Below are 26593 nucleotides of genomic sequence, written 5' to 3'. Positions count from 1 at the left end.
CTGCAATAATTTTTCAAATTATTAGACCGTACGCTGTGATGGTTCGTCACAGAATTTGGACGTATTTATTTATTGTGCACCCCATTTGGAATGAGATCATTTAGTATCATAATGAAAGCGATCGACCAATCCACAGCACGAGTTCTGTATGATGTGCTGACAGCGTTACTAAAAATAGTTTTCTTGGCTGGTTGGACTGGTTGATTTCGTGGAAATAGAGAGGGCAACTAACCGCTTCATGGAAATCGAGGTAAACAAAACTGGAAGGGTGGTTGTATATGCTTCAAAACTAGCTACTCGATTCTTTAAGGAAAGCTGGTAAAATTAGTTTGGTAAATGATGCACTGCTGTCATATTCATAAATCATGGTAGCAGTACGGTGATCTAATCGACTTTAATTATTGTGATCTGTCAACTGTAGGTTTTGTAGTGAGCCTCGACTTTAAATGAGATATTAACATTTTGTTTTAAGTTTCAGACAAGTCACCATCGGAAAAGAATCGATCTAATTTTACACGCTGATGTTAATATTTTTCCTGAAAGTTATGCGCGATAAAAACAGGATCGATTTACATTGTCACATCACTGAGAGTGAAGGAGAGGACAAACGTCATGTTGGTGACGTAATTGCCCCTGGAAAGAAATACGAATCGAAACTTATTTATTTTGGAATACTAAACCCAACCCTGCCTTCCCAGTAACAGTGACAGATACGCGGTGGTGCCGTTTCCTATTTGGTCATGGTTTCAGTTCAGTAAATTGGATAAAAGAAATTCACCTGGAAAGTTTGCCAGTTTTATTGACAATAATTTTTGGTAAGTAAATGATTGACCAAAGCTTTCAGATAGTTTACATCAGATAATGGTTGTTCCCCTCCCCTTCTAAACGTAATAAACTTTATGTTTTGGATATGTTGCAAACACTTGAAAGTATCATATTGAATCTTGAGTGAATATAATTGTAGAAACAGCCCAAAAATTGCCACGCCACTCCTTTTTTTTTTTTTTTTTGTTTTTTTTTTTTGCTACGAATGCTCTTAATTTTCCGCTTTTTGGCGGAATTCCGTCTTTTCCAGCATCTCAGACATTTTCGCTGTTATTCAATGTTCATGGTGAAAAATACATCGAAAAAAAAAATCCCCTTTTTGGGAGACTTGCTTGTTTCAGTATAGCTAATCTCCGATTACATGAATGGGGAGTACTTCAGACTGAAAATCAACGCGATGGTGTCCGATTTATATAATTTGACACCCGTGTTCAATTGCAGGAATTCAGAAGACATTTCCAGTTTTATGACATCAGCCCAGACAGGCTGGCGCCATGTGTCACAACTGACACAAGACGAGTAGTTGTCTTGGATAAGATGACGGTCGACAGGATAGGGAAAAGGGATGGGTCGAGATGCTGTTTTAGGGACTTGTATTTTACCTATTTATAATATAGAATTCTTAGAAAACTTGTGATTAACATGAGAGAGATGTAAATTCATTTTCTGGTAGAGTAGTCTCTCTCTCTCTCTCTCTCTCTCTCTCTCTCTCTCTCTCTCTCTCTCTCTCTCTCTCTCTCTCCCTCTCTCTCTCTCTCTCTCTCCACAAACACTTCCCCTCCCTTACGCTTTTATTTTATAAAAACAGTTATCTGTTTTTAATGAAATATTTTAATTGCATCACGGAAGTATAATCGACTAAAGAAGCAAAGAATGAATGGCTGATTTTTAGTTTAATATTTATTTTCATCAATTTTTTTGTTGCAATTTATTAAAAATTTATGAGTCGGATAAGTTGTAAGGCCACTTGGTAGCAACAGCCAATAAGTTCAGTTCAAGCATAAGGCCTAAGATTGATATTTGAGGCTTTGTGGTCTGTCTATGGTTCAAGTCCTTCTTTGTATAGATCAAAGTTGAGTCCTTGGAAAAGGTTTTTTACTCACATTCTCTCACTGTATGCAGATGCAAAATGAGTACCTGGTTAGTGACAGCGTTGCGTCTGTCCAAAAAAAAAAAAAAAATGAAATATTGTCTACCAGGTGTCATGTCTATTCTTACATGTAAAGAATTCCTATTAGGTTGGGACCTCTTGTAAAGTGCTTCAAGCATATTTAGTGGATATTGTTCTTAATAAAAACAAGGAACTGGAGCAAATGCAGGGAAACTGTTCATGCCTTATGCTCCAATTAAGGTTAAGGTACTAAATAAAAGTAGTCCTTCAGAGCTCATGGAGCTGGAGTTCATCCTGGTTTCTAAACATTGAAATGGACAGTAGTAATTGCTTGCTACCCTTTGGATAGTACTCTAGTGTATCGCAAAGTACTTTCCACAAGTTATAACACACATAGCTACCCAATCATTGCTGGGTGGACAGGCTTGTCAGAAAAAGATCTCAATTTCACCTGGGATCGAATGCGGTCCCTGTGTGTGTGTGTGTGTGTGTGTGTGTGTGTGTGTGTGTGTATGTGTATGTGTGTATGTGTGTGTGTGGAGTGATTGCTCTACCAACTGAGCTATTGAATTCCCCACTCTATAAAAGCTCAAGTTTTAAAAAAATATTGGAACTTGGCTAATTTTATGTTTTATTGAGAACAACAGATACAGTCTCTAATATTAAAAAAAGACTAATCTGGTCTTTCAACTTTAAAATGATTATTGGAATCATGTTCTACTGACATTATTCAAGCATTTTTTTGGTCCCATAATACAGATGTGCTTGGTTAAACAATCAAACTGTCCTAAATATAAATGCAGATTTATTTAATCTAAACCTTTACACGCGTGGTTCAAGTTTAATCTAACATCATAGCTCATGATTTTCATCAAGAAATCATTTTCTGACAATAATTTTAACTTTTTTTTCGTTCCAGTGGAGCAAGGTGTAGTCACCACATCTAAGATAAAAGGCTGTTGGCAGCTGCTACAGGAATGGAGAACAGAATAAAAAGGGCAAAATATTTTCGCATTCTAGAAATACCACAAGATTCATCTGAAGGCAAGAACCTTTTTTTCCTTTTTTTTATGTCTCATTTTTGACCAACTGCATCAAACTGGTATTTCTGGGTGGGGTTCCTGACCTCCCATAGGGGGCAGGGGGGTACATACTGTGTCTTCTATCCCCTTATATCTGTTTTCCAACATGCTTTCTGTCTTTGTCTTGGAATGAGATTACTTGGTTTTGTCCTGGTCCTGGCCAGATGCCCTGGCTGAGAGGGAAACAGTTGAATGTATAGATAGAATGCGCTTGGCCAAGGAGTTCATAACATTGCCATCCGGAAATGTAACGGCCCAACACACAAACTCTGTGTAACCATGACCTTTTATAGTCTGGTTGATACAGTTTAGTGAGAACAACTCACAAACGCGGATGGCAAAAACAATAACAAAGGCCTGAGTGACGTCATCTGCATACTATCTATAGTTAGTTTTGGGAGATTATATTTTTTTCATTGTAAATCATCTCTCTGTTATGCATGGTATTATGCTTTCTTTATATTATATATTATGATTTGTAAAACATTTAAGTGTGTTCCTCTTAGCGGGACCTGTGCTTGTGTCTGGATGAGACTTTTAGTGATCTCAAACTAAGTACTTTGATAGAGTGCTTTTGGAATCTACACCCGTTTCTTATTTTAACCAATTCCCCTTTGTCTTCCCTTTTCTTGAGTGCTTTATTGTAATTCTCGAACTTTTTACTATCCCATTTTCTTCCTTTTTACTGGCACTGATATGACCTTAATGTGTTGCAAGCGCCGTAAAACCCTTAAAAACATAAAAAAATAAACAAACTGGTATTTTGTTTGGATGAAACATATAAAGAGAATAGGATTCAAGGTCAAAATAGTCAGAATTATAATGTAATAATAATGATAATGGATGACATTTACAATATGCAATACCCTCACAAACAGCAGGCTCTAGGCGCTATCATACAAAATTAGTGAAAAAACAAATGTTTTTAGTCATTCTTTGAATCATTTGTAGTCTGAGACTCTCTTAGGTCCAGCTGTAAACTATGCCTGATTTTTGGTCCTGGTGTTTAAAAGATCAATCTTCCAATGTTTTTAGGTGAGTTCATGAGACAAATAGGAGTGTTGTGTCACCTACAGATCTGAGCCCAGGGTAGTTAATTTTATATGGGACCATGAACTCAACGAGGTATTGCCGAATACCGAGTAGAATACGCAGTGGGTGACGATAGCAATTTTGTAGATCATCCGCTTTTCCCATGGCAACCAATGCAAAATGAACAGTAGAATGGACAAACTACTTGTCCTTTTTAAAATTGAATATCAATAGAACGGTGTCGTTTTTTGGCAACTTGAATTTTTGAGGTAATTGCTGCATAATAGGGAGTTGCAGTAATCCAATCTGGAATTGACGAGTATTTTTATTACGTTGATTGGTATATCGTTTCTCACTCTCCTAAAGTTAAAGTTCTTTATGTGCATATAAATAAATTGAAGAGTATTGCTCACTTGGGAGTGCATTGATAAGGAGCTGTCAAGATATACCCCAAGATTTTTTTGCTGTATTGGTGAATGATAAAATGGAGCCATCTGTTGTCATTTCTATTGAGGTTTTTATATAGCGCTATCTGTATCTGTATGATTGGCGCTGAAGAAACCAATGGTCTGGTTGTATTTCAGTGGTGGGCCCATGTTAGTCGGGCCTTGAAATCGTTTAGGTGTGGTGCCATGATGACCAGTTCATCCAGCCCATTCCACTCCGAGATAGTTCTAATGAAGAAAGAATTTCTGTAGTTTTGTGTTCTTGTCTGTGGGATTTTGAAGCAGTTTGAATTGTTTGTGGCGTATCTTTCAATGGGGTTTTCGGTTATGTGGTTGGCAAGAGTGAGTGTTGTGAGTGCTCAGATTTTTCTTTTGTTTGGTTGTGGCGTGAAAAAGGAGTCTGCCCTTCTTGATGGTATTTGATCTGTTATAATCTTGAACATGAATGACAGACGGGTTTCTTTTCTTCTTTGTTGGAGGCTGATGAGGTTTCTTTCTTCTAACATTTTTGTCATGCATCCTGGGGTTCTACTCTTATAGTTCCCAGTTATGAACCGGGCGCCTTGTCTCTGGACTCTCTCAAGCTATATCCACTAAACGTGCTCAAAGCGCTTTACAAGGGGCCCCTGGCCAACAGCAGTACTTAACATGTAGGACAGGACATGACGCCTGTTAGGCGATATTATAATTTTTTTTCGGACAGAGACAACACTGTTAATGGCCAGGTACTCATTTTACACCTGAGTACGGTGAGAGAATGTGAGTAAAGAGCCTTTTCCAAGGACTCAACTATGTGCCGAGTGAGGCTCAAACTCAGGACCTTTCGATCTGAAAGCGAGTGTCATACCACTAGACCACATAGCCGCACTATGATGTGTTCAACCTTCGTCAAGTCCGTTGCTGTTCCAATGAGCATGGCTTACGCTTTGTCGTTGTTAAGCATAAATTTATTTGAGCTCTTCCTTATTTTGATTGAAGTGATACAAAATCTCCATTGTTCCATAATTTTTTTCTATTTCCCAACTGTTTGCAGAGCATTGGATTTGCGTAGAAATAATAGTGATGGCATTGGCCAATAATAATGATAATAATAGATAGCATTTGTATAGGGCATTTTCAAAAGTATATAATGCTAATTGGTTGAAAAAAAATATGCCACAAATTCTTTGTATTCAAAATAATGAGAGGAACCACTACCTAGTATTGATTCATTGCAAGTACTCCCACCTCATTGTCATACTTGCTAACTGGAAGGTTGACACACAACCCATGTGCTAAAAATGATGGCGTCTATTTTCGAAATGGGATTTGACCAAACAAATTTGATTTTTCGAGAAAATCATCACAATGTCGAATCAATCTCATAATACATGCAAACGATCTTCATGTCAATTGTAAATATATATGTGTTTGTGTGTGTGTGTGTGTGTGTTGTTTGTGTGTGTGTGTGTGAGTATGTGTCTGTGTGTGTGTGCTTACGTTATGTACACTATTTAAATCAAACTTTGTCATTTTATTTCAAACAGATGAAATCAAAAAGGCATTTCGAAAACTGGCACTCCAGTACCACCCTGACAAGGTAAAAATAACTGAGGAAAATTAAGATGGTGACTCTGATGTCTGCCATCTCAATCGTTTCTAATGAATATTAAATATGACGCAATGATTCAGTCTAATAATAATAATAATAATAATAATAATAATAATAATAATAATAATAATAATAAATAATAATAATAATAATAATAATATTAATAATATACTTTATTCATCCAAAAAGGAAATTCGTTTACAGACGGGGGCCTGCATAAAAATGTATAAATATAAAGTTAAGAAATTATGGTGACAATGATATATATATAATTTCATTTTGTAAAATTTATATATATATATATATATATATATATATATATATATATATATATATATATATATATATATATATATATATATATATATATATATATATATATATATATATATATATATATATATATATATATAAATTTTACAAAATGAAATATGTTGTCCCTATGACCCCTAGTTTTAATTCATATGTAAATGCATAAAAATGTGAAAATGTAGAATTAAGAATTAATAGCGACACTTTATATTTTAATTTTATAAATTGAGACTCAACAGAAAAATAATAAATAATGGACGATGGTGTAGAATTATTGAAAGGGTGTGTATGTGTGTGTGTGTGTGTGTGTGTGCTTTGCATGTCACGGTTAAAGATATATGTTTGTACACCACATATACATGAGTACATTTAAGTTGATATGCTATCTTTACCACGTGTATCATTATTGTAATCTTTAATCAATAGATTTATGGCATTACTATTAATATTAAGGGCATTCAAGGGATTTTATCCTATTTTGCCCTATACCATATGTTATGTTATGTTAAATCTTGATAAAAGTTGGAAGTTTCTATCCATAACTGTGCGAATTATTGCAGTTGGAGTTAAAAATTGTTGAAAATATACATCTGGTGTAAGTAATCCAAAAAAAGAATAATATTTTATAAAACATGTTGTTACACTGAGTAAAAATATTTTGTAGAATATCACAAGAGCAGCAAGCCACGTCTGTTGTCGCCAGAAGCCAGTGTCTCGTTTTATGATAGGAAGAACCAGATGTGAAAAGTGAATCTAATGTTAGAATAATGAAATTTACGAAATTGTTGTTTTCTACAAGTTAATTAACCAAAGTCATTATAAAAAAAAAAAAACAAAAAAAAAACCAACAAACACAACAACAACAAAAAAAAACAACCCTCCACCCTCCCCCCCCCCCCCTAAAAAAAATCCCCAACCTAAGTGGAAGACTCATATTTGTGACGATAATTTCATTAATTTTTGCATGTAAATCAACTCGACATAATCCCATTTTAAGACGGAGGGTTACAAATTAAATGGTTATAGGCTTGGTTTCATTTACTAAAATATGACGTTAACTTTCACATAGTTCTTCAAGTGAGTTGTAACAATGATGTAAATTAGACTTCATATTGAAGCTCAAGTTGCTTAGCAATCTGCTCTCTAGATGAAAATGATATTGCCTGCTGTTGTAACCTAATAAATAAGTGTGTAAAGTTAAAAAAAAAAGGATTAAATCTCGCCAAAATATAATTCCATAAAATAAAGGTAGAGACTAGAACAGTATCTGTTTTATATTTTAAATGAAGTAGATGTTTGATCCATCTCTAGTTAATATGACTTCCTGTGTGAGATATTTCAATTCGTTTTTTTCCCTTTCTTATTAGGAATCATACATTCCTTTCATGTAATAATGGTAATAATACTAATGGTAATAATGATAATAGTGATGATGATGATGATGATGATGATGATGATGATGATGATGATGATGATGATGATGATAATGATAATGATAATGATAATAATAATAATAATAATAATAATAATAATAATAATAATAATAATACGTATTTCATGTATCACAGAAAATGATTGATTATTGTATGAATTTGTGTGTTTACCTACGGTATGAGAGTCGGGCACAATTATGGACATGTTTTTGACAGTGAAATCAATAAAATCAAAATGAAGGTCCATTTGTTCTCATTACGCTGACAGTCACGATTATCTTCGATGCTCAAAGTTGCGACTTAATGACAAGAGAGGAAAATAGTTCTTGTCAATATCAAATTTTTAAATCTTTTTTTTTTCTCTCTCCCATCCTCCCCTTCCATGAAAGAATAAAAGTCCTGAGGCACAAAAACAGTTTCAAGAGATCAACGAAGCATACCAGTATCTGACAGGAAATGGCACAGGAGATCAAGACATGGATGATGACTCTGAAAGCGGTAAAAAGGAAATTGTTGTAACATTGGTTGTCTTTCTAAGACACACGGTAAATGATGCATGAGGTGTCCTAAGTCTTGTAATAAAGTTTTGGAATGTTAAGTAAAATAAAGTAAATAAATAAATAAATAAAATGAAATAAAATTCCTTTTATTCATCCCATGGGGGAAATTTGTGTCTAGGGTCTATTCCAAGGGAAGACTGGAATTACCCAGGCATCAGCTGCAGTGCAGCGCTGCAAATTGAGCTAGGGCGAGGTGACTTGCTCAAGGCCACACAGCGCAGCGGTGGGTGATCGAACTCGGTACCGTTCGGGTACTAAGCAACGACGTACCGCTGAGCCACGCTGCCTCTGTGACTAGTGACTAGATGAGTGACAATGCTCACTGAGCACATATTACTTCATCTAATTCAGATGTAAATGAGTAGCCAGTAATCGGTGTGTACAGATATTCTTAAAGATGTAATGCAAAAGGTTTGCATAACAGACAAATTATTCTGTACAAAATTGAAATGGAAGCTAGTTGCCATACATTGATTATGTAATCCCTTATGTAATCTCTTATTTTAGCTGACACTATCGACATTTGAACGGTTTTTAATATAAATTTTGAAGGAATGTCTTTGTACCATTGTTTGTTTTTTTAAAATACAGTTCACTCCGGATAATCGCAACACCCTGGGATTAGTGAAAATGTTGCGATTAACCGAAGTTGAGTTTCCTGTCCACTATTGCAACATTTTAAACAAATATGGTAAACTTAAACCACTAGTAATAAACAGTGTTCTTAGTCCACCACAAACTGATCAATTTGATTGAAACTAAAACCATATGATAGCCCTGTATAGATTTTGACAATCAAGAGCAGCTTTGAGGCAACCCGACATCTTATTCAGAGTGGATTCACTGTCACTCTTTTGTTCTTAACAATTGTAAGAGTCAAAGAGGCTAACCGTGATGAGAGACAATAAGCTCTCACCAAACTTGTTGGTCAGAATCCACAGTTTTCAATCCCAAATCAAAGAATATCATTGCTCAGTCTCTCCTTACAAGAGTCATTTTCTACCTGTTGTGTAGACTATGCCCAGCCCAATCGCCTCATATCTAATTGTCATAGTAGACCACATGAACCCGTATTGCAAACACCTGCCCTTGTTTGTCTCTAATAGAGTGGTGACACACTACTGTAGCACTCTCGATTCTTCATGATCACTCATGGTGAAATTTAATAATGAGATTTTGTTTGATTGATTTCATGAATTTTCCTCTTTTTGAGGTCGAAAATTTGTTTGCAATTAATCGAAGTTTGTTGCAATTAACCAGTGACTTTTATATAGAATTAATTCCATTTCTTGGGAAATGTTGCGATTAACCGAATATTGTGATTAACTGAGTTGCGATTATCTGGAGTGGACTGTAATATATTTTGTAGTAAATTTTGATAATGAATTTTTCTTATATGGTGCTTTAGACCGAAATCTCAAATCGCTCAAAGAAAAGCTATACATGCCAATGTGTATTAAATGAAAATGGACGTCCATTATGGACGTAATTTTTACATAAAAGTCAACAGAAATTTTTGAAAGGGTGAGTTTTAAGCAATGTAAATTCATTTGCAGGTCTGATAACTCAAATATTATAGGCTTAACTCTTAAACCAACACAAAGTATTTTCCAGTATAACATTTTTATACCAAGCTTATTATTTTGTTCGGTCATCAAACAATAAATCACACAAAATTTTCAATAAAGCAGTTTAGAATTAGACAAGACATGATTTTTAATTGTTTTTTTTGAGAACATTTAACCCAAAGTGAAAATTTGACACAAGTTTTCTAAATCATCAGGGTCAAGGTTCGATTTCTTAAAAAGAGTGGTGACAATGGCTCATTCCTTGTCTAAGAAGTGGCTAAATGATAGATTTAATTCAATCTGAGGATGAATCTAAATTTTAAAAAGGAGGTTTGTTATGAGAGGGCCTGATGAGAATGACATTTGAGGAAATGAAGTAATATTTATCTTGTTTCAGGGACACTAAGTCTTTGAAATTTAATTTTAAAAAGGTCTTTGAATGACTTCTTTTTGCAACGTTTTTATTGTTTTTGGATGATTCAAACTCGCATCTAATCTTTGAAATTTTATTATGAAAATAGTTTTCGAAAATTTCTGGTAAAGTATTATTTAAAATAATTACTGATACATCCATTTTTATATGTTTTTTATTTCTATTTTCTTCTGTAGGTGGTCTATTTGCTGCTTTCAGAAGGCAGATGTTTATGGTAAGCTTCCTAAATGTAAACGTTATTTTAGAGAAATTTTCCACCAGGAGCCAATTCAACTCCTAGGTCAAGGCTGTGGAAAATTTCAATTTAGCATAATTGACATGAAATATACATAAATTTTTTTAAAAAATCACTCTGAAACTAATATGACGCAGACGTAAGCTGAGAAAATTAATTGGTTTTATGGTCTCCCCTCTGTCAGATTTCACATTGTCATGTTGAGTTCGGAGCATATGCATCTATTGCAGGGCCAAGAATGTCAGCCAGATGATAGTCTTTCTCAATAGTCTGAGACAGACGAGCTATATGTGGGTGCCTCTGTTGTTCCACCAACTATGCTTTAACTAAATGGTGATCCACCCTAGTGCTTGAATGCTCCTAAGCCCAGTGTTAAATTACCTGTTCTGTCTTTGTGAATAGATATACGGCAGCAGCCTCTTATGGTTCTCACACTACTATGTTATGACGATCGACCCAATCAGCAAAGTCCAGTCCGCACTCGTGCACCGTTGCGAACCTGCCCGGTAGCATCATTCAACTAGATGCTCTGCTATTTCGGGTTCTTGCCCACATCTGGTACATGTGGGACAGGTGGAAAGTCCCCACTGATGAAGCGCACTTGCTGTTAGGCAGCTCCTCGACAGAAGTCGATTCGCAGCCAGCCAGTGTCCTCTCTTACTGGTATCAAAGCCTGGCAACTTCTCACCAAGCTTAGAGGAGTGTACGTCCCTGCCCCCACAAGGGATTGAATTCATCCAAACCGACTTCCATCTCGTATATGCATCTCTGTCCATAGTCAGGGAAGCTGCGTACAAGGGTTGCCGGGACTTATTTCAGCTCAAAACGGGGGCACCGTCCATAATGCGCTTCAGAGGGGTGTCCCCATTCTTATTCAGCCAGTTTACCGTAATCGTCTCCTTTCAGACATCGGGGGGCTGGATCGCTGCCATTATCGGGCCCCATTCTCTAGGAGTTGTTGCCAGCATTCCTGACACTATGTGCATCGACTTGCAAAGTTTTACATCTACCTTCTCAACGTTTCTGCTTCTACCGCACACTGGAGTGCAATACTCCACGGTGGAATAGCATAGTGCCAGGCGGACGTTCTCAGGCTGCCTGTTGAGAAAGGGTCAAATTCAAAGCATGTGTCCTGGTTTATCGTTGTCTGGAAAACACTGTCCCTCCCTACTTTACAGAACTCCAAAAGAAATTTACTTTGGCCCGATCTTTGTGTTCCTCCAATGACACTACCTGTTTGACTATCCCTCGCATCAGTACGAAGGTGGAAACAAGGTCCTTTTCTCATTTTGGTCCATCTGTATGGAACACCATTCCACAGAGCATACGGGAGTTTAAATCATTGTCGGTGTTCAAGAACTCCTTGAAAACATTTCTTTTTTTACTGTCATGTATTTTCTTGGATATTGTTTTGTGTTGATGTAAAGCGCCAAGAGGCTCATTGTTGAAGATACCGTGTGCTCTATAAGAGTATATTATTATTATTATTATTATTATTATTATTATTATTATTATTATTGTTGTTTTATTATTATTATTATTATTATTATTATTATTATTAATATTATTATTTTTATTATTATTATTTTACTTGCACGACATGCAGCCAATGAAAATGCTTACTCTTTGACCAATGATATCCCATACTCACACTGCATGTAGCCAATGAGATCAACCAATGAATGTTCTTGATAGGTCATATAATGGACTGATGACTGATGGTGTGTCAGATCGTCCCCTCCAGACAAAGACAGGTTGTGATTGATGACGTCTTCACAAAATATTGACATGAAAGTCACCATTGTGTTTAAATATATATTTTAAAAAAAAATTATTATTATTATTATTATTATTATTATTATTATTATTATTATATTATTATTATTATTATTATTATTATTATTATTATTATTATTATTATTTATTATTTATTATATTATTATTATTATTATTATATTATTATTATTATTATTATTATTATTATTATTATTATTATTATTATTATTATTATATTATTATTATTATATTATCATATTATCATTATCATCATCATCATTATTATATTCTTTTATCTTCTTCTTTTTCTCCTTCTTCATCTTCTTCTTCCATTTATTATTACTGTTATTATCGTTGTTGTAATAATAATAATAATAATAATAATAATAATAATAATAATAATAATAATAATAATAATAATAATAATAATAATAATTATTATTATTATTATTATTATTCTTATTATTATTATTGTTATCACAAAATATTGACATGAAAGTCACATTGTGTTTAAATATATATATTTTTTTTAAATGCACAAAAAAGGAACAAAAACAAACAATTTTTTTTTCTATGTCATTGTGTATGCAATTGCATACATGCCGTTTCCAATCCCGGACAAATTACAGAGGGAAAATATCAACCCCCCCCCCCCCCCAATGTTTATTTTTGACAACCCCTCTGTAACAACAACCCTCTATAACGACATTTTATTTCAGGTCCTGACGATGTTATAGAGAGGTTTCACTGTATATGATTTGTTCAAAATTTGCAACTGTTCAAAAAATTTGAAAGAATACAAAAGGAAGGGTTGAAGGGAGGTGAGCGGTTGGAGATTAGAAAAAGAAGAAATTTCTTAATGAAGTCGTGTAGAGTTATAAGCCATAAATTGTATCACAGAGGGTGAAAGAAATTAATATATTGCTTCTCATTAATTTCAGGAAGCATTTATGGATCGTCTATTCAATTTAATGTTTGCAGGTAAGTTTTGGTTTAAAATTAAGAGGCTGTCTTTTGTTGTCCCATGTATTTATATTTCTTTGAGATCAACAGTTAACAGTGATTCTTGAGTATCGATATATTATGTATATAACATACCCAAGTCTGCTCTTGGAATTTTTTTCTTTAAAAAAAAAAAAATGTAATGTAAACAATAAGTTATTAAAATAAAATTGAATTGAATTTAACAATGAAGACTCAATAACAATGAAATAACTTCAACAGCACGACAAGAGGCATATGAACGTAACAGATTCCATGAGCCTGACTTTTGGTCAGATTATGATTCAGACGATTCTGATGATGGCTTTGTTTACTACAGAGAGTCGAGGGAATCATCCACACGTTCTTTTGCAGCAAGCAACTCAAGGCATTCCTCTCCTTTTTATAGACAAAGTACAAGATATGAGAGTCCGTCTAGAGGTAAGATAAAGATAAATAGATAGAGAGATTAATAGGTTTATGTAATATTATTGAGGTAATCAAGCACTCTTAATATATATATATATATATATTATATATATATATATATATATATATATATATATATATATATATTTATATATATATATATACTCCTGATAATTGCAACGCCTTCGGATCAGTGAAAATGTTGTGATGAACCTACTTTAAGATTTTGATGAAAGATGCAATAGAAATATGCTTATTATCATTACAAACAAATGAGGACAACGAAGAAGATTAATGTGGCGAAGAACTGCCAATCAGCACCTATCATCAAAAGGAGGTGAGCGAGGTTTGTGACCTCCTGAAAGAGTACATGCTGCAGCATCCTTTTGAATTCTCAATTAGTGAAATTGACTCCACACTCAAGCTCCTTGAAAAACTGTTCCGTGTGATGAAAAAAATCAAATCAGCAATCCAAATTAATGCATGGCCCAGCAGTATGGTCTTGGCCTTTTTTAAAAATTAAAAAGGTACTGAGTTTGACTGCTCACCGCATTGTGTGGCCTTGAATAAGTCACCTCATCCCAGCTCACTTTGCAGCACTGCATTGCGGCTGATGCCAAGGTTATTCTTGTCTTCCCTTGGAATAGACTCTAAAGACAGATTTACTCGGGGGGGGGGGGGGGGGGGGGGGGGGGATGAATAGAGGGAATTTTATATTTTTGTATTCTATCACTTTTGCAAAACTCAAACGATTAAGTATATATTTCAGGATTTTCGCCACCACGACAAAGAAAATCATCTTCAAGTTATCATAATGACACACCCAGGAATACTCCTCCACCAAATAAAACACATAGTGAACGAAGACGGGAGAGAAGAGAACGATCAAGAACAGCAAGTGCCTCATCACATCATTATCATGACACACCAAGGAATGACACACCTCCAACAGCAAAAAGAAGGGCAGGCTCAAGAGCAGCAAATGCCTCGTCACGTTCAGATGTAAGGAAAAAAACGTTTTTAGATTGACAGGACTTCCTTTTTATATGTTTCAGATATCTAAGACTGTTTAACAAAATTTGGGTTCATCTTACTTTGTCAATTTATGATGTAAAATTTTTCTGGCCAAAATAAACAAACGTTTGGTTTGACTTAAAATGCCAAATGAAATCTACAAAACAGAATGTTCAGGCCATAAAGTTCTTATTCAACCAACTACAAAAACTGTTGTTGATGGTTGAAGAAGGGTTTTGAGCCCAAACTGTTCTGTATAAAGTGTTTCATTCTTTTGTGAATCAGTTATATATTTATTTTAATTCCATACTTTTGATTTGACTTGTGTTTTGATATTACAAGTCATTATTATCGACAAACCATCCATAAATAAGTTCTATTTTCATGATTACGGTAAGACCTAAATGTTTGGCAACAAATTTAACTCACTCAACCTAACACCGACAATATCTGTAATTTACCCGGGTTGCTTTTACTTTTACTCCATGCCTATTTATTACTTTTTTCTGAGACAAATTATAGAGGAGACAAATTATATCAAAGCTAATGTTTTTAGTTTTTACATATTAATGGTAGTTGAATAAAACTATCTACGTACATGCTCATTTTTAATACATTTTTTTCCCAATTTTGAAAAGTAGCAAAAATCTCTAGGATTGAGTGAGTTAAACTTTAAGAAATGAACAAAGTATTAGCAATATATCACTGTCAGAGTGGGAATGACTTTATTTCAATCTTTGATTGTTCCTTTGATTTATTTGATTATGCTCGTTTTCACCAATTATCAGAAACAATTTAGTTACTCAGGTTTCATTTAGCATTTGTTGCAACCCTGTTACTTTTTTTCTAGGTAAAAGCAGTCAGATATATCAATTGGGCTTGAGTTGAAACAGGTTTAACTCACTCAACCCTAAAACCGACTATATCCGTTGTTTACCCGGATTACTTTTACCCCATGCCTATTTATTACATTTTTTTCTGAGACAAATTATATGCGTAGTATCAAAGCTAATGTTTTTTTTTTTCATTTTTACATGTTTATGGTAGTTGAATAAAACTATCTATCCACATGCTCATTTTAATACATTTTTTTCCAATTTTTAAAAGTAGCAAAAATCTCTAGGATTGAGTGAGTTAAGGGTTAACGAGTAGTTCACATCTCATTTCCATCCGAACTGTTATTTCATTTTATGTGAATTATTTCAGTCTCTGGAAGCTCTTTTGCGTCAGATTCAAAAGAATAAAGTGGAAGCACAACGACAAAAATCTGCTCGTTTAGAGAGAGAGAAAGAAGAAAAGAGAAAAAGAGAAGAACAAGAGGAAAGAAGAAAACAAGAGGAGAAACAGAAGAGGTATCATTTACTACTATGAAAGACATTAGTTTTATTTTATTGATATCCCTATCGCTATGTCTCAGTTGTGTATAACCTTGGTCTTAAACCCACAACATAAACTTAATCAGGTCATAGGGTTTAGCTAGTGATTAGGCACCTGGATAATATACTCTTGGGAGAGGCATTTTGCTCACATTTCACTCATCAGAAATTTATGTTTGATGTAGAAATCCCCTTGGTGTAAATCAGGATGATTTTTCTTTGTCCAAAATTTGTCCAAGGGCCTAATTAGCTGCTTATCCTACCGGGTGTATTAAATATTGAGTTTTGAGCTTTTATATAGCGCAGTATCCACTAAATGTGCTCAAAGCACTTTACAAGGGGTCCCTAGCCAAACATGTAGGTCGTGACATGACGCCTGTTAGGTGATATTACATATTTTTCGTACATAGACAACGCTGTTAACGGCCAGGTATTCATTTTACACCGGAGTACGTTGAGAGAACGTGAGTAAAGAGCCTTTTCCAAGGACTCAACTGTGTGGCTTTGAGCAAGTCACCTAGCTTTAGCTCACTTTGCAGCGCTGTACTCCTGCTGACGCCTGGGCTATTCCAGTCTTCCCTTGGAATAGATCCTAAAGAAACATTTTCCATAGGGATGAATAAAGGGAATTTATTATTATTATTATTATTATTATTATTATTATTATTATTATTATTATTATTATTATTATTATTATTATTATTATTTATGTGTTTCACTTCTAACCTCACAACCAGAAAAGAGACCAACCAAGCTAAAATGGAAAAAGAAAAGGAAGCAAAAGTAAAACAGAAAGAAGAGGAGGAGAGAAAACGAAAAGTAAGGATACAATTATTGGCATTGTATTTAGATTAAGGAATAAATATACACTTATCTTACTGTTTAATGCTTAATAAGTAATAAACAAAAATGAATATAACAGATTAAAAAAAGAGCAAAATACCAAACACGGAACGTTTCAGGCTCAAAACCTTTCTTCAGCCAACAACAAAAAAAAACAAAAAAAACATCAGTATATACTTCTAGAATAAAATAACACATCATCCATGCTTATAATAAATATAGAAAACAATGGCATTGTGACAAAATGAAAAAAGAAAGATAGACCTCAAGGTTTCTAAAGCAATGGGGCCTAGCCAAATGCCGAATGGAATGTGGGAGATCGCTTCCCTTATTGTCTGTCATCTAACCAATAGCAGCAACCAATCAATACATGACAAAAAGCTTCAATCTTAAGAGCAGGCAATTATAACATCCGACCTTAAGAAATGGAAAAGAGAACAAGCATTTAACTACTGTTAGTTTCTATAATATCAATGCCTAGCAGGCAAAATCTTTGAATTCGTAATCTTTTACCGTATTGTGGTACATCACCTGAAACATAATATTCTTGTGGACTATTTATTTATTTATTAATTTTTTTTTTTTAGGAAATGGAAGACATCAGGGAACAAATATTGAGACAAGAGAAAGAGAAAAAATGCAAAGAAGAAAGAAAAAAGGCAGCTCAAAAAGAAGAATATGATAGAAAGAAAGCAGCCCAGCTAGAAGAGGAAAAGAGAAAAAAAGAGGAAAAAGAAAAAGAGGAGAAAAGGATAGCTGAGCAACAAAAGTAAGACTTGTTGAAGTTAAAGCAAATATGCCTCAGTTTATAACTGGTTAAGAACATTTTGTGCCTAATGATTGTGTTATTTTGTACATTTTTTTTCAGCAATTGAGTTATTTTGAATATATTTAGTGCACATTTATAAAAAAATAATGATATTTACTTTAAGCTTCTGTTGAAACAACGAAACAATGTGGACATATAGGGGTTTCCCATAATTCTACATTTCGAATGGAAAATTGATTTGAGATAAATGTTAATGAAAAATGTTTCATCTAATTTCTTTTTAAGTTCTCAAAATACTCGTTTTGTCTGACGTTGTTTTCTTTTATTTTATAATGTTTTATTATAATGATACAATTTCAGAAAGGAGGAGGAAATTGCCAGAGTAGAAAAAGAAAAGAAGGAGAAGGAGAAAGCCGAAAAAGAGTCTGAAAGACTAAAGGTAAAAAATCTGTAACTGTCACTAGCCTACCAGCATGAACAAAATTCCTTTAGATCTAGAGCATTGATATGTAACTTTTGACACAAGCAACTTGAAAAAGAATGCAAGATTTTAGAGTATAGATAGTATGCACTTGGCTAAGAAGTTCACAACATTGCCATCCGGAAGTATAACGGACCAACACACAAAACTATGTGTAACCATGATCGTCTATAGCCTGGTTAATACAGTTTAGTGAGAATAACTCATAAACGCAGATGGCAAAAAACAATAACAAACACCTGAGTGACGTCATCTTCGAACTATCTATAAGATTCTTGAACTCCCGCTGTAGGAATTTCGAACAAGTTCCCTATCCGGTTGTGCAATCTTGGGAGCCTGGCATTGGGAATGAGTTTGAAATTTCAAATACAAGAATTCAAGAATACTTTTATAGCATCCCTTCAATGACCTCACCCTTATTATTTCTTATCAAAATGTATCCTTTTCTAACATTGATTGGATTTTGAATTTAATGATTTGACCTTACGAATTATCATTGTGGTTAGGATATCATAGATGCGTCAAAATTAATTTTTTAGTAAAACGAATGCATGCCAGAGAAAAATGTTTCTTAAGCTCTGACATTTTTAGCCAAGGATGATAGGATGACTCATAATAATTTTGGTTTTATGCTATTGTAAAAAGGGTTAATAATGTATTTTCAGGCATTTTCAGGCATTTCTATGCCACTAAATCTAGTAACTACTCGCATACTGGAAGGACAGCTAATTCGGCTAGCTGCACCTATAAATGGCTAATGTTTGACTCTTCACAGCAGGACAATATATATAGATCTAATTTAATTTTGTGGCTTTTGTTTCCTAATCATCTTTGACACCACAAAAGTAAATACAAAGAGAGAGGATGCAGGACTATTTGAAAAAAAAAAAGTATACTTCTAGTAGAATGTTGTTATAATCATCACTGAAATAAAAGTCCCTTGTAGAGTTGAATGTGATTCCTAAAGCTTTTCAAAATTTTAAGACCAGAAGCAAAATGTTTATGTATTCAACTCCAAATAAGACAAGTTGGCAACATTTCACATTTTCTTTATAATATAGTGATACTGTTTAGTGCGGTTTTGTTATAAAAAAATGTTTTGGTGATTGAGGTCAGTGGCTGAAAGTTGACCTCTGTATAAGTGATTAAAGGGCAGATAATAGATATTGTGGTAGGTATTGAATGTCTAATGTGTGGATGAATTTGATACAACAATCATATGCTACAATATCATATTTATCCCATTTGTGCTCAAACATTTGCATGGAATCTCGCCTGAAACTTAGATCCATACATGTTTGATTCGACTTGAACATGTGGCTCATGGTCTCAAAACCTGATTATACAGTGCGAGCCACTTAATCAGAACAGCTTTGTTACTCAGAAATCGTTCCAATTAATCATTAATTAATTCAATAATAAATAATGAATAATAAAACCAATCCAAGACTGCACATGTATTTTGCAATCTCTCTCTCTCTCTTCTCTCTCTCTCTCTCTCTCTCTCTCTCTCTCTCTCTCTCTCTCTCTCTCTTACTCTCTCTTTCTCATGTTCAATGCAGTTGATGCCAAATTTTGATTGTAAACATTTTCTTTTTTTTTTGCACAGGAATTGGAAAGAATCAGAAACCAATCTATAAAGGAAGAGAGGGAGAACAAGGCACAGATAGAGAAGCAAAAGAGGGAACGAGAGAAAAAAGAAAAGGAAAAGCAAACACCAGAGCAATTGAAGTAATATTTTATTTAGAAAAACAAAAAAAAGTTAGCTTTTATATAGCGCAATATACACTTAATGCCCTCAAAGCACTTTACAAGGGGTCCCTGACCAACAGCAACATGTAACATGTAGAACAAGACATGACGCCTGTGAGGTGATATTACAATTTTTTCAGAAAGAGACAAAGCTGCTAATGGTCAGGTACTCATTTTACCCCTGAGTACTCAACTCAAACTCGAACTCAGGACCCTGCGATCCGAAAGTGAGTATCATACCACTAGACCACAAAATATAATTACATATATATATAATTATAAGTACAAAGTTTGGCACTAAGTTAGATGAATAAAGTAGGCCGTTTGAGCCATAAGTTTATCTTTCTAAGTTTCAGCAACATTAAACATGCACTAACATTTTCTCCCTGCATTGTAATTTGAATAGGACACTAGTGGAGTATTTGTACAAAGTTCTTTCTGTCAGAGCTAACAGATCCAGCTACTTAGTTGTGGGCTGAGTGGATGGGGGCTAGATAAATAACCTTGACTGTACCCGGTATTGATACTGATCCTTTTAAAGCAACTGCTCTAACTACCTACTAAGCTCTTGTAAACCCCCTTGAATCGATAGGATTATCTCATTAAAACATGTGAGTTAGTGTGGAGAGAGTTGACATAGTGAGTAAAGTTCTTGGATTTGAATGCATTTGCAATCAGTGAAAATTTCAATGCATTAAAAACATTCTGTTTCCAGTTAATCTATATTAATATGTAAAGGATATATGTGTGTATTTTGAAGTAATTTTGGCGGGATGATTATAATACTATAAGATTCACACATTTATATACACTATTAAATTTGTTCGAGCAATGTAAACCATTGGAATTTATCATATTTTGGTCAATAAAGATTTATTATTTTTATTGTCATTATAATTATTATTATTATTATTATTATTATTATTATTTATTATTATTATATTATTATTATTATTAATTATTTATTATTATTATTATTATTATTATTACCATCATCATCATCATCTCATAATGATAATAATAATAATAATAATAATAATAATAATAATAATAATAATAATAATAATAATATCATTATTATTAATATTATTATTATTATTATTATATTATTATTATTATTATTATATTATTATTATTATTATTATTATTACTATTATTATACTTTGCCGAGTGATCTGTCGAGTTGAGACCCCAAGTGAGAAAAATAACGAACATTAATCAATTTTATAGAAAAGAGAAGGAAGAAGAAAATCGCTAAACAACAAAAGATTTATTTTATAAGATTTGTAAAGTAATATAGAAATAAATGATAAAATAAAATAGAACTCGATAAAATTCAGGAATCTCCAAGTAGGACTGCTGCAGTGGAATCTGCATCCACTCATAGTGGGCAGGGGGGGGGGTACTTACTGTCTTCTATCCCCTGTATCTGTTTTCCAACATGCTTTCTGTCTTTGTCTTGTGGAATGAGATTACTTGGTTTTGTCTTGGCCCTGCCCGGAGTCCTAGCTGGGAGGGAAACAGTCAAATGCATAGTTATTGTTTTGGGGGATGATATTTTTTTCCTTGTAAATCATCTCTCTGTTATGTATTATTATATTTGTTATTTTGAATTTATAATGTAAGCATTTGAGTGTATTCCTCTTTGTTGGATTTTGTGCTTGTGTCTGGATGAGACTTGTAGGTGATTTCAAACTAAGTACATTGGTGGTATGCTCTTGGAATCTACATCTGATCCCTATTTGTTCCCAGTTCCCCTATGTCTTACTTTTTCTTGGGTGCTTTATTTGTAATTCTAGAACTTTTTACTATCCCATTTTCTTCCTTTTTACTGGCACTGACATAACCTAAATGTGTTGCAAGCGCCGTAAAACCCTAAAAAAAAACAAACAAACAAAAAACAAAAAACAAAAAAAAAAAACAAAAAAAAACCAAAAACACCTCTTGTTGGTCCTACATTTTCTGTTCTTATCTAAGTCTGTTCCATGGATAATGGATAAAGTCAATATTGCTTAAAGTCAACCAATCTTTCTGGTCTGGCGATGTTGACTTTATCAGGTTTCCACTGTATTCTAGTTGGTCACTTTATAAATTTTGCTATGGTTTCAGAAAAGCTGAGGAAATAGCCAAAATTGAGAAAGAAAAGAAAGACAAAGCAAAGAAAAGATTTGAGGATTCAAAGAGATGGAAGGTAATATTAATCCGCCTTTTTTCCTCCTAAAAGACTCAAAGCACATTTGAAATTGTTTCGAATTATGCCAGGTTGAAACACATGCAGAAAATTAATTTCTAAATTATAATTGTTAAAAAGTGTAAAATTGGAATTTTCAGTTTATTTATTTTATTCAGTAAAATAGAAATCTACCAATATGAAACTATTTTCATAAATGTTTAACTATAAGTTCAATTTCAACATTTCATTTACCCCTACTTGTTTGAGGCAATGGGTTGCGTTTATGACCCAACAACTTCATAGGATTGTTGCCAAAAGGGTGATTGGAAAAATAAGAAGAGACTATGATTATCTGTGTAACTGTAATACAGTCTGCGGTTTTGAGCCATGAACAGGCAACTTTGAAATAGGAACCAAACAGTAATGGTTAATGAAACAGGGTCAAATGAAATAGTGGTGAGATCATGGATACCTCATTTTGAATTTATATTGATGATTTTGATTTATCTTAAAATTCAGGAAGAAAACTAAGATTATTTATGGTCTCTTATGTTAACAAATTAAAAATGAAAACGATGGCAAAATTTTGTGAAAAAACGTTGATAGTTTGTAACAATAGGAAAAGATTTGAAAAATGGAATTTCATCCATATTAATAGTAGAATTTGATAATTCCAAATAAAACACAAAAAATCTAATCACATCTTGAATGACAGAATTTTAAAGAAACTAAACGGTACTGAAAAAAAATGAAGACATGACCAGAACCACAATTTGATATCACAGCAGATTAGTCTAACACCTAGCCGATCATCAGATCTATTGAGCTTTATATAGCGCAATATCCACTAAATGTGCTCAAAGCGCTTTACAAGGGGTCCCTGGTCAACAGCAACATTTAACATGTAGGACGGGACGGGACGCCTGTTAGGCGATATTACAATTTTTCGGACAAAGACAACGCTGTTAACAGCCAGGTAATCATTTTACACCTGAGTACGGTGAGAGAATGTGAGTAAAGAGCCTTTTCCAAGGACTCAACTATGCGGCGAGCACAAGGCTCGAACTCATGACCTTCCAATCCGAAAGCGAGTGTCATACCACTAGACCACATAGCCGCACTAAGCTATTAATTATTATAAAATCAAAGCAAATTCTGTTGTCATGAGTGTAAAGTAATCAGCACATGAGTTAGTAAAAAGCGGCAATAATGCTTTGGCTAATAAACAAAAAATAAAAGCAAACATAATTATTTTGTTTTAAAAATGCTATATTCCTATTCTTTCTTTTAACAGTTTGAGAAGCAAAGAAAAGGAAAAGAAAATACAGTGCAAAATGGAGGAGTCCAACTAGGAAGGGAGAAAACAAAAGTGAAAGTAGAAAAAGAATGGAGGCCATCGGAATGGAACAGGTAGTATTTAGATTTAATCTTTATTATTCATAAGTACAAAAAGACATACAGAAACCCCCCTCCAAATAACTTGAGCTTTTATATTGTGCAATATCCATTAAACGTGCTCAAAGCGCTTTACAAGGGGTCCCTGGCCAACAGCAACACTTAAAATGTAGGACAAGGCTGTTAGGTGATATTACATTTTTTTTCGGACAGGTACGACACTGATAACAGCCAGGTAATCATTTTACTTTTACACCCGAGTACTGTGAGAGAATGTGAGTAAAGAGCTTTTTCCAAAGACTCAACAATTCACTGCCTGGGACTCGAACCCAGGACCCTCCGATACCACTTGACCACATAGCCACACTCTCTGACCTTGAAGGTGTTAATTAATTGTTTTAACACACACAAGCATTACTGGAATATGACACATCCTATCTATGTAATATTATGTCGGAATAAGCTATATGAGTCAAAGTGAGTTTAAAAGTCAAAGTGATCAGCTTTAGGAAATTTTAAGTGTTTTGAAATTTTAGAAACAAAACGCAGCCTCCTTGATGGATGCATTTCAAAAAAAATATTTAAAAAATGAGCTTTTATATAGCGCAATATCTACTAAATGTGCTCAAAGCACTTTACAAGGGATCCCTGGCCAACAGCAACACTTACAGAGACAATGCTGTTGACGGCCAGGTACTCATTACACCTGAGTACAGTGAGAGAATGTGAGTAAAGAGCCTTTTCCAAGGACTCAACTATGCGCTGAGTGAGGCTCGAACCCAGGACCTTCCGATTCGAAAGTGAGTGTCATACCACTAGACCACATAGCCGCACATTTACTTTAACTAACATGTTAAAGGTTAAGCTTAAGTTTCATTTTTAAGCTTTAGTCTATTCCTGACATAGTATCATTTTCACTAGATTGATCACAGATGGTTTTGTTTCAATAATATTCTCAAAATACAATATTAATGGTTTCATAATTTTCAAACGTAATGACCCACAAAAGTAGTTAAATTTGTTGCTTGTTTTTTAAATATTTTGTTTGATTTGTTATGAAGATGAACCAAATGGATAAAGTATAAAGCAATGCTATTTATTATAATTATTTTTAAAAAAAAGGAAATAATTATCATCTCCTATTTTTATAACGGATTCATAATAGCTGAGGAATTATTATTTCATTTTGTTTGTTTATGATCACTCCATTAAAAATTTAAAAGTTATCACTACAATTGTTATTAAATCTAAGTTTTTATATAACTCTTTAGAATGGAATACTTTCTTTCAACCCTTAATTTTTATTTAACTAATTAACTAGTTGTTGCTGGTGACATAATTTTGCTCTCAAAGCAGTAAGAGTGATTTGAAGCCTGAGTTGCATTGCTGTTACTGTTGCTTTGGTGAAATTGTTAAAATATGAGTCTTGTTTTATATATCTGTAATTATTTATTCTTCCATAAAGTCATTTTACTCTTCCTTTTTTCTTCATCAAATGCACAGACGCGATAAGGAAGCTGTAAAGAGGCAAGATAAAATAATGAAGAATAAAGGGAAAGATGATGAGAAAATATGGAAGACGAAAGAAGTTGAAAAAAAGAGGGAAGCTAAAGGGGAAGGTGGCAAAAAGGGGAAGGAATTGGGGAATACTGAAGAAAAAGTTGAAGAATTGAGGACAAACAAAGGAGCTGAGAAAATGAGGAAAGCTGGAGCAGAAGCTGACAAACAGGACAAGGAATTGAGGAAAGCTAATGGAGGAGGAGAGAAATTACAGGCAATCAAAGAGGAATTTGAAAACATGAGAAAAGTTAAAAAAGAAGGTGACGAAAAGGTGGAGGAATTGGGAAACCCAAATGAAAGAGCTGAGAATCTGAAAAGACCTAAATCACAAACTATGAAAATGGAGGAGTTGAGGACAGCTGTTGAAAAGACCGGGGAATGGCGGAAAACTAAAGTGAAAGCTGAGAAAAATTGGAAAAGTAAAGAAGAAACTGACGAAAAGGTGAAGGAATTGAGGAATACTAAAAAAGAAGCTGACAAAACCACGAAAGCTGAAAAAGAAGCTGACAGAAACAAAATTGAATTTAGAAAAGTAAAAGCCGAAGCTGAAGAAATGATGAAAGCCAAAGAAAATGCTGACAGAAAAGAAGAGATATTGAAGAAAGCTAAAGAGGAAGCTGACAAAACAAAAGAGGAATTGAAGAGAGTTGGTGGAAAAGCTGAAGAAATAAGGAAAGCTAAAGAAGAGACTGACAGAAAGAATGAAGAATTGAGAAAGGCTAATTGGAAAGCTGAAGAAATGAGAAGAGTTGAAGAAGAAGCTAATAAAAAGAAAGAGGAAATGAGGAAGGCGGCAGAAAAAAATGAAGAAAAGAGGAAAGCTCAAGAAAAAGCTGAGAAAAAGGAGAAAGAATTGAGGAAAGCTGAAGAAAAAGACACGAAGAAAGAGGTGGAAATCAATAAAGCTAAAGGAGAAACCAGGAGAAAGAGAGAGGAAGAGGCTGAGAGAACAAGGGCTGAATTTAGGATGTCATTCAAACTCCAAATGGAAAATAAAAAAGCTATGGAAGAAACAGATCAGGAGGATAAAATGTGGAAAGTAAAAGAAGAAACCACGAATTGGAAAATTCAAAATGATCAGCAGGGAGCAAAGGAAGGTGAAAGGAACACTTGGGCTGAATATGAAAAACAGAAGAATATGAATGCCTTTTTGAAAAAACTGAGGGATGATTTTGATCGTATAGACTTTATGGATGCCCAAGGACAGTTCAAGGCAACAAAAACTCAACTGGTGGATGTTCTCAAGTCGGATGATATGACAACCAAGAAAAATGACGTAAGTATCAGGAATATGTGATCCACTACACTAAAACACTATTATGAGGGGAGACTAGACTGCTGAAAACTGAATATACCACGTGGCTCAGAAAAAGTGTCCCATGTTTGACAGTTTAGTGTGTCTATTCTTTTTAAGAT

At 33.9% G+C, this 26593-nt stretch overlaps 1 protein-coding gene across 2 annotated transcripts in view; it reads left to right on the top strand.

Moving 5' to 3' along the window:
* Nucleotides 1-252: 252 nt before the first annotated feature.
* The window catches only part of LOC144956469 (uncharacterized), a 34743-nt gene continuing 8402 nt past the window's right edge, over nucleotides 253-26593 (top strand). For both annotated transcript variants that reach the window (XM_078886990.1, XM_078886989.1), the window contains exons 1-16: nucleotides 253-815; nucleotides 2856-2980; nucleotides 6023-6075; nucleotides 8222-8330; nucleotides 10570-10607; nucleotides 13346-13385; nucleotides 13629-13826; nucleotides 14584-14816; nucleotides 16035-16180; nucleotides 16942-17023; nucleotides 17635-17816; nucleotides 18177-18255; nucleotides 19907-20028; nucleotides 22159-22240; nucleotides 23517-23632; nucleotides 25121-26453. In XM_078886990.1, the coding sequence (XP_078743116.1) occupies nucleotides 2914-2980; nucleotides 6023-6075; nucleotides 8222-8330; nucleotides 10570-10607; nucleotides 13346-13385; nucleotides 13629-13826; nucleotides 14584-14816; nucleotides 16035-16180; nucleotides 16942-17023; nucleotides 17635-17816; nucleotides 18177-18255; nucleotides 19907-20028; nucleotides 22159-22240; nucleotides 23517-23632; nucleotides 25121-26453 (2880 nt within the window). In that variant the 5' untranslated portion in view covers nucleotides 253-815; nucleotides 2856-2913. The remainder of the gene's footprint in view (nucleotides 816-2855; nucleotides 2981-6022; nucleotides 6076-8221; nucleotides 8331-10569; nucleotides 10608-13345; nucleotides 13386-13628; nucleotides 13827-14583; nucleotides 14817-16034; nucleotides 16181-16941; nucleotides 17024-17634; nucleotides 17817-18176; nucleotides 18256-19906; nucleotides 20029-22158; nucleotides 22241-23516; nucleotides 23633-25120; nucleotides 26454-26593) is intronic.

The sequence above is a fragment of the Berghia stephanieae genome, chromosome 11 (genome assembly GCF_034508935.2).
Source record: "Berghia stephanieae isolate SIO BIC M18660-M18661 chromosome 11, UCSD_Bste_1.3, whole genome shotgun sequence".
In the NCBI taxonomy this organism is placed as follows: domain Eukaryota; kingdom Metazoa; phylum Mollusca; class Gastropoda; order Nudibranchia; family Aeolidiidae; genus Berghia; species Berghia stephanieae.
Note: the sequence above shows the minus strand (reverse complement) of the source record. Positions and strands in the feature narration are given on the sequence as shown.